The 16,387-nt window shown below is 35.2% G+C and overlaps 1 protein-coding gene across 1 annotated transcript in view; it reads right to left on the bottom strand.

Annotated features, from left to right (window-relative positions):
- Positions 1 to 16,387, bottom strand: part of MYO10 (myosin X) — a 129,087-nt gene that overhangs the window by 74,183 nt on the left and 38,517 nt on the right. Inside the window, exon 3 of the mRNA XM_072411863.1 lies at positions 11,295 to 11,453. Coding sequence (XP_072267964.1) covers positions 11,295 to 11,453 — 159 coding nt within the window. The remainder of the gene's footprint in view (positions 1 to 11,294; positions 11,454 to 16,387) is intronic.

Below are 16,387 nucleotides of genomic sequence, written 5' to 3' on the forward strand. Positions count from 1 at the left end.
ACTGGAATAATATTTTGGAAATATTGTACAACACCAACAAAACACCCCATCCCAAATCTTGCTTGTCTCTGAAGTTTCAAACGAAACTCAAGTGATTCATTTATACTCCTTGTAATTTTGACCTTGACTAAGTCAACGGAGCAAGATGTGGCCTGCGTATGAAAACCACAAAATGTCTTATTTACAACATACTAGTTCTATCCATTTAAACTATATCTCAACAAGGAAAATGGTAAAAGAGGTGTGAAAATGTTGAAATTAGTAGTACTTCAGACTACTTTAGATGTCTTCAGAAATCCATATATGCCGGGTACGTGGTGACAATTTATTGCAGTAATGTGTACCATTACAAATATATACAACTAATTTAAGTACCTACCGGTAGATCTGTCAATTGCTATCCCTGGCACAACACACTCAAATTGGGAGAGGAAAAGACAAGACTAGGACAAGGAGCTACTCAGACTTTGCTTTGCATGTGCTGACATTCAGAGAAAGGAGAAGAGTAAGCAAAGTTATTAGTTAGCATCATCATATTGCTGCTCTTTCACTGTCCAATCAGCAGGCTGGGATGAGACGTTAACACTTCTGTATTCTTCAGCGTTAACAAAGAAAGAAGAGATGAGTATGTGAAGCTGTCAAAAGGTGTAAACTAAAAGATCTTCGCTTTAAATCAGAATTTTACCTACAAGCCTTAAAATAATTTAATTTGGTAATTTGGCAACACACAAAGCTGTAGTTAGTTTCATCAGTACAGAATTAAAAGTCCTAGCATCTATCTTGGAAGCTGAAGGAACCCAGCTTACTTACTTTTAGTATGTGAAATCTGCAGTTTTCTCACATTCCATAATAATCTTCATGCAGTTTTTTACTCTTTGATGAGCAAATCAAGCTACACACGCTGAGGTTACACTGGGTTTCTGGAAGTCATTTAAAGTGTTTACGCCGTGGTCTTCTGACCTGTCAATTCACAGTAAGGCCACAGGTTGCCCCTGCTGTTTTAAGATGAAGTCTTTGTGCTTGCTGCAATTGAGGCAGGTCCAAAATTTTTGTTTATTTGGTTTAGGAAATCTTGGGACACCATTTAAAATGTTGCCGGTTAAGCAGGAATAACAAGCTTACTGTGGGTAAAACTTGCACTGACAGATATTCCATAGTGACTCAAGCAGACCTATTTTTAGGAGTAAAAGCAAATACTTAGGACAATGCCCCTATTCAGGTGAAAGACAGTGGTACCTGTTAGAAGGCATTTAAGGTCGGATCAATCAAGTTAATGTGCAAATGAGGTCATATTTTTACCTGCTGGGACCTGATCAGGTTTTCAATATATAAATTAGCTGCCCTCAGAAAACCAGACAAACAGAATAATTACTTCTTGGCAAGTAGAACTAGATCTTGTAATGGTACTGAATGGATATCAATCCTCACCAATCACATTTTTTTTTATTTCATATAAAAGAGTGGACAACTGTTTTTTTTTCTCCCTTTTTTAACATTGAAGCATCTTTACTGCTGTAGCAATAAAGACTGAATTGGGCGCTGAACACGCACATGTGCATGGAGTCCAGTGTTTACTTTTTATTACATTTCCGGAAGGCGTCTCCATCTTCGTCCTCTTCTTCTGGGTTCTTCTTCATACACCACCCAATTTTGCACTGCAACTTCAGGTGATGTAGGAAGAAGAGAACCTCATAAATGAAAATTAAGATGGTGGTTCTCCATGGTTTTTTTGTTTTTTTTTGCAAGGTCACCTATTACTGAGAGCTAAATAATCATTGCAAAATAAAAAAAATATGATAAACCTGTGAGAGAAAGTTAGACAATATATTTACTTTCCTCCCAATCCTTCTAGTGAGATCCTAGGGATGATGTAAAACTCAAATCTTGTATGAAGACAGTCATGCATGGAACAGTGCAATTTTAGTTACTATAATATAGTTGGTGATACTCTGAGCAGGACTGTCATTTCTTTGTTGGGTATGCTCATAGGGTAACCTGATCTTTTTACTAAAGAGGTAGCAAGAGCAATTCTTTACTTTATTGGCCTTTGCTTTACTTTTTGTTTTTTTACATTTTGGATATCAATTTTTATGATAAAACACCCTGTACCGTGATCTGTTTCATATGTAATTTTCTTTCATCAATTCATCAAATGACATTTAACGCTTTCTATTGTTCTCAGCAATAAGGCAAATATATGAAGTGGTTATTTTATGTGCAAAACAAATGCAAAGTACCTGAAATTCATTACTAAACATATTATATTGGGCTATGGGCTAAATTCATATATTAACAGGTGCCATATGGAATTCAAGAACATAGCTAAGATCTTCCAAAACATAAACCATTTTTGCCACACACACTGAGACTAATTTACTGAAGGAGTAAATAATCTTTGCCCAATAACTTGTATAAACATGAATATTTATGTGAATGTTCATGTCAATTAACTAATCATGTGAGAAACAAATTTTTACTTCTGTTATCTGCACATGAAAAAATAATAAAACAGTCAAATTCTTTAGTAAATCAGCCCTATTGCCTTACATTTTGAGTTATATGCAGGCATCGTCTAGAAACTTGCCGCTTTTTACGTTTTCAGGTGAATCTATAATGTAAGGGACCCTTCGGACCTTTGTGGTTAATGTGCAGTATTTCACAAGATATTGTGTGTTGCATTAAATCAGCTCATTCATGTAGCACAGGACAACAAGAAAAACAGGAGTAACTGACTGCCTTGTCTGTGTGTAGTGCAGTATTATAATATTACCCTCTGCATTAATGGCCCCCCCATAACAGAGCCACAACATCTTAAAAGGAGTTAAAATGTCATACATGTGTAGTAAGAATGTAGTAATAATGAGAGACGCAGCAGACAAATCTATAATCTGTTCAGCTAACCCTTTTCTTTGGTTGCCTAAATAAAGTATATCTAAATTTCTCAATCTCAGTCTCAATTTGTTTAGAGTACATAAAGGTAAAAACCCTGTCATATTTTTGGGCATCTGTGCACAATTGGGGAGATTTCTCGATTTTTCTTTTCCTGTGGACACAACAGAAAGTATGAGGAAAGCTTTTCTGTAATATAGCCTGTGGTGGAAGGAATATCTTTGCAGGATCTTTCACCCCTCTCCCCCCAACCATACCACCAACACAAACTTTGACCATTTTCACTCCTGTTTAGAAAAGCTACAAAATTTGATCACCAATTAAAACAACTGTTCATGACCATTTCTTTTTTCCCAATCCAAAAGTTTTTGTTTTTGGAAGGAGCAAAGTAAGGTTAAAGCCCTTGTCCTCATCTGTCCTTTGAGACTGTTCCACCAGACAGGAAGTGAGGGAAAATCTGCATAAGGAACACAAACAGAAATGAAAATCTTATAGAAATTCTAGCTTCCCCCCTCATACTCTATTAAAACAGTTTTTGTAACTGTCTGTGCTGTGTTCACAGATTTTCCCCCCACAAGTGTAAACAGGATAGGAAACGGGCAAAAAATTTCTTTAATCAAGTCTCAGGCTGCAGTGAAAATATGACGGGTTAAAAATGTCCAAAGTTGTGTAATATTATACATGATAAATACTTTATTCTTTTCCTGTTACTTTTACCAGCAATTACTAGCTTTTTTAAATGACAGCCATAGATTACATTGCATTATATGAAAGGAGTGACTGTCAAATTGCAAAAGTACAGATAGTTTGCAAGTGTATGGATAGAGGTAAAGGTATGGGTAAATGTACAATGCCAATGAGAACATCCTCTTGTTATTATTTTAAATGTATAATTCATATAATAAAAAAACATGGAAAAGTAGGAATATAAGAACATAAAAGTAATTTCAAAAGTAATTAAATAAGTCAAATCAAAATGTATATTTCATGAATATATACTGTACTTTTCCTGTTATATTAGCACTCCTTTTATACTTATATTAGAACTATTTTCTGTATATTCTAAGAACAATTTGAACACATTTATTACATATAAAATCAGAATACAAAACAAAAAAATCACAAATACACATAGATACTATGAAAAATATATTTTATATCAAAACAACCTGCAAAGTTGCAATAAAAATTCCGGCTATCAGTTCCATTAGATCATTTTCAAGTTAGTACAATTTGAAAAGCTGATACTAATAAAACTCTCATTTTATTTATTTTTTTCTCTTTTAATAGGCTTGAATATAAGCAGACATGTGTTTTTAATGGCCGACTGTAGAAAAATCAGAGCCATGTGAGCAGAAATTAGACATGTAAGCTGAAAGTGCTGGAGGCAGTATTAACCCGCATGACTGGCACAGATGCTGTAGGATCACCCCAGGACTCTGTGACCTTGGAAAAACAGCTCAGGTCACAAATTAATTAAATTGTTTCATCCATATTGATTTGCTTTACAGATTTATTTGTAAGAGCTGCATTGTGGCATGACCAATAACAAATCATGTATGCTACTGACATGTATATTTTGCTATATTCAAATTTATCATACAAAGTTAACACACACCTAAATTCTAACACAAACTGTAAAAAAAGTACAACTTTTTGGTCCTTTAATGAGGTAGCTATAAAAGTTTTCTACTTTATTTATTTTTTGTATATGCTTATTCTGCCAGTTTCTGTTTTATGATAACAAGGTTAAGGTTGTTTAATAATATGATTAAGTGTACAGGATGGTAAATGGGCACAGCATTTGCTTAATTTGTTTAATTGCAGAATATGTAATTAGCTTTATAAAAGATGTGCAGTCGACAGATATAAAGATTGTAAAGCCCAGAAAGGGCCCCTCCTATTGTGCGCTACTTCCCCCACCTCTTAGATTGTAAGCTCTTCGGGGCAGGGTCCTCTCCTCTTCCTGTGTCACTGTTTGTATCTGTCTGTCATTTGTAATTTCTCTATTTAATGTACACGCTGTGTAATATGTTGGTGCCATATAAATACTGTTTAATATTATTAAGAGTGTGTCTAATTCCAGTGGATGCTACAACAGGGTCGGACACTTTCTACATTTCTATGCCATCCATGCAATTAAAACAGCAGGGAAAAAGAGGTGGCAGGGCCACAGGCAGCCACATGACCCTTTAAAAAGGAAATAAAGGTCAGCCCTGTCTCCTCTCTGGGCTCTGTGCAACCACAACAGGTCTCAGGGTTAATAGGTATACTCTGCGCTTAGCATTTCTTTGACAAAATCCCACATCTGTCACCACAACAAAAGCATCTAGGTGTTAATAAAGCTCTTACAATTGGAAAGTCATATGGTTCTATATATGCTAGCACAAAGAAAAGGAGGTCTCTGTCCTATCCAACTGTACATGTGTGATAATGTTTTAGCCCTGAACACAATTACTAGAGAAGGTACATGAAAAAAACAATATACATTTCTTCTAATCACAACACTGAAAAAAACAATTTAAGAGACAGTGTGTTAGAGAAACACATGCTAGTCTATGTTATGGAATTAAATCTAAATCTACCTAGACAATGATGTGTTTCATACCAGAACACATTGGTACAGTTAGAGATCAAAAGATCAAACCATATTCTTCAGAGATTAGTTATTCATAGGTACAAGGTCAATTTTGTGTACTCTTGTGCTTAAAAATCTGTGCAAAAGTTAACTGAATACAAAATATTAGTTTTAAAACACTTGTAGTTTCTGCATTTGCTAGGTCTGACAAAAGTTTTTAGTTGTACTATCATGATGTTAAAATGAAAAAAGAGGTTGTGTGATGCAAAATTTGGGATACCATCAATGATTCCACCTCTACAGTGCTACAGGAAATTCTTCTACCAAAGATGCCCATTCATCTCAAGCAAATTATTGTCCAATTCTAAATTACTGTATGGGCCCTCTCCAGACACTACATAGCTGGCTAAATATTAAAATACCCTGTGCAAGAGAAACCAAATAAATTCATTGTACTTATCCAATGTTACTATAGGTTCTACAAAACTGGCTTGCAGCGTTTCATACTGCAAAGAACAAAAAAACATTTAGCATAAAGCCATTCCTAGGTGGTGGTAGGTGGCCAATTAGTTCCAATCCACCTCTAAATTATTATATCAAATTTACTCAACTTGAACTACTACCTGGTAAAACGTCAACAGCTTACACAGCAATCAAATACTGCCTTGAAGTATGATTATAATAAGTCAGTTCTTCAGACCGTATGCACTTTATTATTTGTCTTCATTTTCATAAGCACGATAAAAATGAATAGGAAACCAGCAGTGAAATGCAGGAAACACACTGGACTGAATCACGTCCTGAAGAACAGGAAGACCTGGATTAAGAATCCAGGATCTCTGCAAAAATCAATTACAGGTTGTTTTTGGCAAAGGAATGTTCTTATGTTCTCTTTATAAAAAGTAAATCCCTATGTTACAGGTATGTGAGAAATAAAATATGGCACATTAGTTGTATGCTTTTTTTTGGATATTTATAATATTTTCTTGAGACGATTTAAAAACATTAAGGTTTATTTGAGAACATTTATATTTACAGCAGTAAAGAGCACATGATGGCAATCCAGGGTTCTCTGTACTTTGGAATAACACTTTTTTAATATACATTGAGCTGTAGTTGTGCAAAAATCTTCCACATGTTGCCCATATCTGGTGTAAACAATGTTCATGGCTGTAACAAAGGACAAAACTTCAAAATGATTTTATTTATAGGAAAACACCGTTTTTATAAAAATTAAGCTTAGCTAATGGAGATTTTGGTGAATCCGACAGCAGTTTAAATTTGTCCTAGTTTTAAAGTTTTTAATGTTCAAGTGACTCCTGAAAAGGAACGCAGATCTTTGCCATCGCTGATCTACCTACAGCGTGAAAGAGAGCAGCGTCTATTATGAAATTTTCTATGAAGTGGTTGGATTTCCTTTTTTGGATATAAATGTGAATTTCAAGCTGTCATCTGGCCAAACAGCTGAACACAACTGAAACACATACCTACCAAAATATTTGTGATTTGTATCAGCCACTTTCTATTCACTCACCCCTGCCACATTGCCTAGCCAGGAGAATGATTACTGGACCACAAAGTAACAGTAAAGCAGTTTATTGTTGTGCTTTTCCCTCCTGTGAGCATGTTACCAATGTTAGACCATACCCTGCAATGTAGTCTAGCTGGCTTCCACTGGACCACACTCTCTATTTATAAATTCTGCTATGTGGGGGATTACGTGAAGCTGAATGAAAAACAGAACAAGGTACATATACCAACAGTGTGTAAACATTGATTTTCAATCCAATGTTTAACAGCATTTTATATACATAATTCAGCTTTAAACTTTCTATCAAATCCAATTTTTTACTCATTTCTAAACCACCTCAATGTCAGCTTTTAAATTAGTTTAATCTGTTTATTTTCCTTTTGTCCCTCTATCTTTAATCATTGTTAGGAAATATATTTTACATTTTACAGTGTTTTTCCATGGGACAAATCTTGGTTATTTATGTTAGAGCGTTGGCATTCTTCCATTTTATGTTTCTAACTGTCACAAAATGTGTAAAGCCCATGTCTAAAGTCTTTTCCCTCAGTCTACGTAAGAATAACGCCCACATATCCTTCATACCTTAGTGGTTGTAAATGCCATATTCTGCAAGTGTCTCTTACCTATATAAAGGTTTCAATGAAGAGTAAACAGACATAATAATAAAAACTAAAACTGAAAAGAAAAAAAATCTGCATCTGCAACATTGCAGTAACATTCTCAGGATTTCAGGACACTAACGAGTGTCTAATTAGTAAATAACACAAGTCTAGATAAGCATTTGGATAGTGTGATTAAAATACCTCATAACTATTTACCATGCCAAGCTCAGAACATGATTAGCACAACAGTTAGGCACGTTTGCTGGGTCATAGGCTAATATCCCACCAAGAATACCATTTGCATGGATTCTCTATGAGAATGTATATCCCTCAATATCTACAGTGAATATTGTAACATGGGGACAAAGAGACCACCGGTGTTACTGGGAAAAGTCCTGAATGGACAGTATGTGGGACGGCGGTATCTCAGGTGTCAGTACTTAGGTGGAAGCAGCAGAGTTTTGTTTGCAGGGAAGCTCTAGCTTTCCCTGATGGTTGGGTAAAATATCTATCCTGGGGCTGGTTTCCCTGGGAATCTGCAAGAGCAGGGTGGGGTAGATTCCCAATTCTGGGTCCCACATTTTACAAGGCCCACAAGCCTATGAAGCACACCTAGTGCTAAGAAGCTGTGGCTCTGTGACTGTGTCAACCAGTCTCTCTGATTCTGACCTGTATAGAGAAAAGCGCTGGTTTTTGAAGCAGCCTAGACAATTGATTTATGTTAGCCAAGATGATATATCTTTGATTTCAAGGACTTTTGTTTTGTTGAAACAGCACTGCAAGGGAGCTGTTTTGGTTTTGCCATTGTTTTGGACTAAATAAATACGGGCAGAAGCCATAAAGAGACACTGTTGCCTGAGTTACATCATTGCCAGCCTGCCAATAAAGCTAATCCCTCACATTGCATGCTACATAACTATATATAGGTCCATTTTAAACAAAAAAGAATAGCAAAGAATATTTATAGTTTGCTGTGAAGGTAAAGGTCAACTCATACCACAAAAATGCTGTGTGAATATAAGCAATCGAGTTTTTTTTTTTTTCCTTTTTGAATGATAGTTTGAAATTCCTGAGCTCTTTGCATGATTTTGCTTCATTCTTTAATGCCACATATGATACTATGTGCAGCTGGAGACAGCTTTTAACACAATGGAATAGAATGCTGCCCCAAAGATAGCAGTTGTGGATTAGGAATGGTTTTTTATTTCATATCAGCACTGAGGTTTCCTGTTCATAAAGCATTCCATGCATATTCTATAAAGTGTGGGAAGACTAAAGTAGAAATTGCAAAACTCTTTCTGTGCTGGTACTATTGCTGGAAAACATCAAAGCAACGATGTGCTTTAAATATATATTATTTATATATATATATATATCTTGCAACATGTCGGGAAAGTGAATAATACATGCTATATCACAAAAATGTAATAAATGTCATGTAACACAAAGTCAGGTCTCTAGATTTATAGATTTTTAGTTGCTTAAAACAATTGTTTGTGATGCTCTTGGGTAATAATCTAATGTTAGTACAAGTGTCACTGGACTTGGATGAGCAGGCAGTTAGCGATCCACTTGGATAAGTGGATCACTAACAAAGATCTACTAATAACCCCTATTGTTATATTAAAGTACAAAAATGAGGCTGGGTGCCTCATGCTCCTCTCCCCTCTCCATGGAAAAGTAAAGGCTACTTTGCCAAGTACCAAATTTTTACAGTCATCATTCCTAAACTGCTATCCAAAAGGATAACAATATTTTAAATAATAGTATTTATACATGTGTACTAAGTAGTTGTGTTCGACCATTAAGAATTCATCTTTTACTTTACTACAAACTGAAATCAAATTGGCTGCTATGGGTTACTTCTCACTCGTGTGCGTTGTTATTATGAGCTATGCAAAACTGGTTTTATCTATGTGAACTATCATAAGTGGCTGTCAAAATCTACTGTGTAATGTAGAAAAACAATCATCGACAAGTTAGGTATTTCCGATGAGTTTGTTGGAACCATACCTGTGCATCCATTGTAGGTCATACATTACATATTAACTGAAGCTTTACTGAACGGCAGCTTCTACATTATAGTGTGCTTCTAGCCTCATAATTAAAAAATGATAACTATACAAATCATTTAGGATATCTGTATTTGCACATCTGTCATTTTGGGACAGGATTTACTAAGGCTATACTCTGGCAGAGTAAAAAAGCACAATTGAGGGGTAGTGCATGTACTATGAAATCAGATGCTGGGATGGGTTAAAAGATAATAGTTAATTGCCTTTAGGGCAAAGATGAGTTTAAACTAATGTGAAAGAGCAATGATTTAATTGACACATCCGCTTTCTGCCTGAAAATTTAGTGACTGGATGAACAAGATAATTACCAGATGGTTTCAGTCTTCCTCGGGCAAGGACAGTTAAAAATTTACGTTCTGTGTTTTCCAAAATTTAAATGTGAGCATTTCAAGATTGCCAAACCCAAATACTGAACCCTGAGTCCATTCTAGCTTAAACAAACTGTGTATCTTGCACTATGTATACAGAACAATAAAAACTATAGTATTAGATGCTACCAGATTTAGCATCCATGCAATAGGGCAAAAGTGAGGGACTTTAGCGTGAAGTTTTAAAGCATTCATTTTACCACAATATTCACATTAAATGCATATTTGTATTACAAATAAATCCATATATGGCAGTCAATTTACTCCCACAAAAACATTAGACCACAACATTTTATATGTGTGAATTTTAGTTGAAAATTGTATCTTAGGAGAAAACATAGCCCTGAAAAATGTTCTAGTGAGGAAAATTTTGATTCAAATTTGACCCTTCAGACATTCACAACTATTTTATATAGACTGAAGAAGTTTTATTGAAGAGTTTTTGGACACCTGTAACAGATTGTAAAAGGCATCATCATCTCTCAAGGCTGAACTGGCAGCAATAAAAATATAAGGCGTACACCAACCCACACCTGCATAAGTGACTATGTCTGCCAAGCCTGGAAGTAATATAATGTTTACACATTTTTAATACAATGCTGCAATGTTTTATTTATTTTAAACTGGGCTCCTTGAGGCTAAGAAGCCCAAGGGAGCTCACTCAAAAGAGTAGAACACTCCATTTGTATCACCTAAATAACCCTAATCCACTCAGAAAACTTTTCTACTATATATCCAGTGTATTCCTGTAGTAACCTAATGCTCTGCCAGTTAAACTCAAGTTTATGGCCCATACAGGTGTTTTACCCCCTCTGCACCTGTTACATGAAATTTGCCACCTCCACTCGTTCCTTGGAGATGCAGTAAAAAGCTAAGCTGTAAAAGGCAGATATAAATAAGTGAAAGAAGCCAGTTAGAAAAATGACTGTCGGATAATGCAACTGATTATCTAAAATAAAAGGGCTGGAATCCAATCACATTCAACAGGAACTCTTTCTCTTTTATGTGAAACGTCAAACATCTAATACTTTTAAGGTTTAGAAAAAACAATGCTTAGTTTTTTTTACTAGCTTGCATGGTCAGCTACACTCACTGTGTCTATGGCAGTCATGATTGTCACACAGAATGGGCTTTGTTCATCTCCAGTTAAAGCAATACATGTTTTTTTCTTTGGTTTGTGTTTGGATGTGCAAAAATGTTTTATCAAAGAAGCTGTTATTACCCTCCAAAGTATTTCAGATATAAACTTACATAAATGTTGTCTTCCTGGTATCGCTTGTAAAGATTGTACATTATTGACCCTTCATGGAGATCACCCAATGATGCCATGTCTTCTACACCATTTGTGCTGGTTGGATGCATAGTGGTCACCTTCTGACGAGTAATTGTGCTTTGTTTATATGTGAATACCTAAATCAAAATAAAACAAATAGGAGCAATCAATTTACTCAACATTTAACTGTTTACAGTGAATACAACTAAACAAGACATCAATTTATCAATGTTAATTGAATATGTTGCTCCTTTTTTTGTATATATACCATCAATATCAATATACATACATTTTTGAGTAAAAATAAATCTTTACAGCACAGAAATGGCAGCAGTTAGGAACAGAGCATAATGTAGATTAAAAGGTGTTTCCACAGACATGTATATTATATACAGAAATTTACAGGTCTAATCAACCCATTCAACTTTCTTACCCAGTATAGAATGGTATGTATTTCATCCTATGCACCCATACTGAAGAATTTAACCAGAAAGAAACTACTGTATACTGAAAAAAGGATTATTATTTAACCTTCAAGCTGCAGAGTATATGTACATATCTGGAAATTCTCTGTCTTTTATTAGTGTGAGTAGGCAAGGACAAGTGTTATGATGTGGGAAGCACAAATGGCAAATATAAAAGTCTTGTATATCTGTGCCCATTCACATATGTTTTTAATAGGTGGAATCAAAAATAAGGTTTTCAAACAATTAAAGGTCCATTCAAACCTTGAGTCCTGGTGAGCTATGTGTTTTTTCAAACACTAACATGCACAGCAATAAGGTAGCCTATTCGTATAAATGATTTGCAGAGACAACATTTAAAAGAAAAAAAAAGGGGGGCACAACAAACAATAGAGCACTTGCCTTGCAAGGTGTAGCACTGCAATGCACGTGTTTTAGAGTTGGGATAGCTTGGGGCATTGGGTTGGATACTGATAATAAATTGCACCGCAAGGCACTAATGTATGCAATGCACCACAGCTAAAAAAAAAGTGTTTTGGCCTTAATACATATGGATAACATTATTTGAATTAAGTTATTCACGTTACCATAAATATCTACGGTATACATTTTTTAAAAGACTGATGGCCCCCCTTGTTTTATCTATACAAATACACGTGTATCATATCAGACTGCTGCATTGCAGAAATTCCAAGGAAATCTGCCTGACAATAGGGAATTCTTAATTGTATATATTTAGAAACTATACCCATATACCCCAAACTTGCTAAAGCTCTCACATCTTAGCCCTGTAGGGGGGAATGAGGCCCAGGGTTCATGTTACAAGTTGTGGAATGTGACATCCAATGGAGCCTGACCTAAGATGCCAGACTCTTTTTGCAGTCTGAAGACACTGTTATAAGAATATCTCACTGGATACAGCTATTTGTAGAAAACAATGCACAGTTATATTATAATGTGTGCAGACATAAAATAGTAACTTTTAATAGATGTATGGGGGTTTGCTTTCCCTATACTGGAACACATTTACCAGAAATATAAACATAACCTAGGACAAACATTCCATGTTCAGTTCTTTGCAAAATTGTAATAGTTTGGTACCTTATATGTCTAAATTGTGAACCTCCCTGGGACAGACTAGCTGATGAAAAACAGACGCCCACAGTACATTAAGGGCTCCTGTTTAATCATTTAGCCCAGGAGGTAAGAATGTCTGCCCTGAAACACAAGTCATGCTAAAAGTTCACTGTCATTCAGCATGGTCAGGGATTTAGAATGCAGTCAGGTAAAGAACGGAAACATGTGATATTATCATTATGTGTCCTACAAGAAAAGCCTAGACTACTTCAATGTGAAGGTAAAGGAAAAGCAAGTCAAAGTAAGTTTAGTAATGTTCATAATATACATAATTGTACACAATTTTCCTAAGCTTTAGGTTTGTAACAGGGACTTTAAAAAACATACATATATTACTTTATGTTCCTGGATGCAATGGAAGTACTTCATTTTCAGAGTTATATGAAAAAAGTCAACTCAATAAAATAGCATACAGGACTTTTTTTTACCTTTTCTATTTGAACACAACATGATGATGTTGAGGGCCCTACTGAAAACAATGGATTTTTTCTACTGCTCATGCATGGAAAATTATAAAAATGCATGAAAATGCATGTGACTAGAATGATCCTGCAACATTTACTAAATAAATTCTCAAAACACAAGAACACCAAATGTTGTAGATGCGTACATGCCAATTCCCCCAAAATGTATATGATAAATGCAATTATCATCCCAACCCCCTTTAGTGAGGATATCATAATAAGTGCTAGGGGTAGGAAGGGGATGGTAAGGAACAACAAGTGCATTATAAGATAAAATTTCAAAATGCATGTATGAGTGATACACAGAGGACTTACTGGTCCCCTTTTTGTGATGTCATCCCACCACTGCATTCTTTGGGAACTGAGGGGACGCAATGGCCCTGATTTATTAAAGCCCTCCAGGGCTAGAGAGGATACACTTTCATCAGTGAAGCTGGGTGATCCAGCAAACCTGGGATGGACATCCTAAAAGTAATTTGCTATTTGTTAGCAAATGTTTTCAATCCTGGACCAGATCCATTCCAGGTTTGCTGGTAAATACCTAACTTTACTGATGAAAGTGTATCCTCTCCAGTCTTGAAGAACTTTAATAAATCAGGGCCAATGACCCATATTCAGTTTCTTAAGTCATGAAAGTCCAACCAATGCAAATCTCCCTAGTAATTGTCTGACATTCTTTTTTTTGGATTTGGCCTAGAAATGTTACAATTAATAGACTCACTAGAGTAAGCAAGCAGTTGCCTCTCCCTGTGGATTACAAAATACAGAAGTTAGATCATACTTTCCCTACACAGCAGAAATTGTTAGAAGATCTAGGGTTTCATTATAACAATTAAGGTAGAAGGGAGTAACAAGAAACCAAAACTACAATTCAAAGTCACTTTAAAAAGTAATGAGAAATCTGTCAAGCAATATGTAAATATTCTTTAATTTATTTATTTATATTTTTCAAATCGATATAAACACCTTAATGCTAAGCACTGTATGCAGCAGTGTATGATTTGGGCCTGCAAGTGTGAAGAATTAAACCTAAGAAAGCCATGGTGCTCAACATAAGCCAACATAAAACTGAGACAACTTTTCATGACAGAGCCAAACCTTGTTGAACACTTGTGTAATACATTTGTTACAAAGTTAAATGTAAGATCAATATACTTTGTTCCCAAGAGGGGAACTGGACAGTGTTAAACAACACATCAAGTGTCCCTGTTTTATGCCTGTGTGAAAAAAAATCTAACACGCTTTAATAATTATAATATTGTCTATAATTATATAAGACAAAAGCATAGATGTAATCACAAACTCTGCCTATAGCAGCAAAAAAGTTATCATGTGTTCCTTGCCTAATAACCTTGTAGCACTCTGATTGCTTTCAATGCTAAATAATGGTTAAAGCCAACAATCTGCACGATTTATAGCTAAGCTCTTTAACTGAGAGACAAAATTAAACTACACCACATCCTTGACTACAGATTGATTGTAACAAAAATACATAGCCCTTATCTACTTCCAAAAAGCAAATAATTGCTCTTTGACGCAATACTAAAGCGTATTAGGTGTTATTTTATATTTTTCTGTCTGCCACAAAAACCACAGGCATTAAATCATACTTGTTAACATTTTAAAATGACTTTCAGCAAAACAGTTTTTTTTCTGGTTGGTTTAAGAATATCTTGCCTAATGAAAGCTAGACAACCAATACTAGTTTCTCTAGTAATTATCAGGCTGTTTCTGGCAAGTGAAATGGCAGAACAGGCTGCTGGTACTGTAAAGGATGATTTTCCAACTTGTAGTTGTGAGTAGATCATGATATTTCCATTTTTTTAAAAGGTAAGAATGAAGGATATAAAATATCTTGGATGGAATGGTATGAAAAATAGGTCCTCACTTTGTCAACATGGCGATCAAAATAATAGAGGGTAATGATGGCCCTGGGGCCAAAAGATAAAAAAGGCTATCTCCTGCATTTAAACTGACTTGCTTATATTCAAACCCCAAAGATCTGTAGAAGAAATATGGGCATACCACTGACATACCATGACCATGAAAAAAATAAGTATTGATATGGAAATGTTGTTATTAATACAATTATATTTATAGTTAGGTTTACCTAGCATTTGTCCACTTCTAAATACAGAAACGTTCTGGAGACAAATAATAAAAACATAGCACTACCACTATCACAATTTATCACATAGTCCCACTGGAGCTGCTATACATATATATATATATATATATATATATATATATATATATATATTTTTTTTTTTTACACATAAGATATTCATACATATCAGATACCCTCACAGTATGGCAAAGTACCTATACCTCAGGAGGCCATGCCCACCATTGAATAAAGTTCAGGAGTAAATTGTGCAATTTACCAAAACGACTAATGGGCAAAAGCTCAGAACATAGAACAAAACTGGGTATTAAAACATTTTTGTATATAATGTCTACTCTAAGAGGCTACTCTAGTTATCTTCTGCCTTTGCAAAAATAGTTCAAGGGTTAACCTCTAGAACAATTCTTGTCTTGGGCCACATATGTCTAAAGGCTGCCCTGCATCTACAGTCAGCTCTCAGGCTGAAGCCAACCAATGCAGCCATTTATAATTCTTTCGTACACATTACACAAGCCAAATATTCTGCAAATGTAGAACCTAATGTTATTTATGTCATATGTCAACAGTCTATTGACAAATGTTTTATACAAGTGTGTCAGCATATGGTTCAGTGTTCTCCCCAGTCCCTTTTAGTCAGGTGTACCACCCGGCAGTTTTCAGTTACCACCCGAGTGTTTTTGGATGGTTACTAAAGTGTTAGATCACAATACAATGGCTGCCACCCACCTAAAAATTTCTGGGTAGAACACTGTGGTTGATAACTTTAACATGATAAAACATTTTACAACTGTCAAAATAAAGTCTGATAGTAATTATTTTTTTTCTTAGAGGGAAAGTTAACATAATTATACGTTTCTGTGGTATATTCTTCCAGAATGCCA

Source organism: Pyxicephalus adspersus, chromosome 5, assembly GCF_032062135.1.
Source record: "Pyxicephalus adspersus chromosome 5, UCB_Pads_2.0, whole genome shotgun sequence".
Taxonomy (NCBI): Eukaryota; Metazoa; Chordata; class Amphibia; order Anura; family Pyxicephalidae; genus Pyxicephalus; species Pyxicephalus adspersus.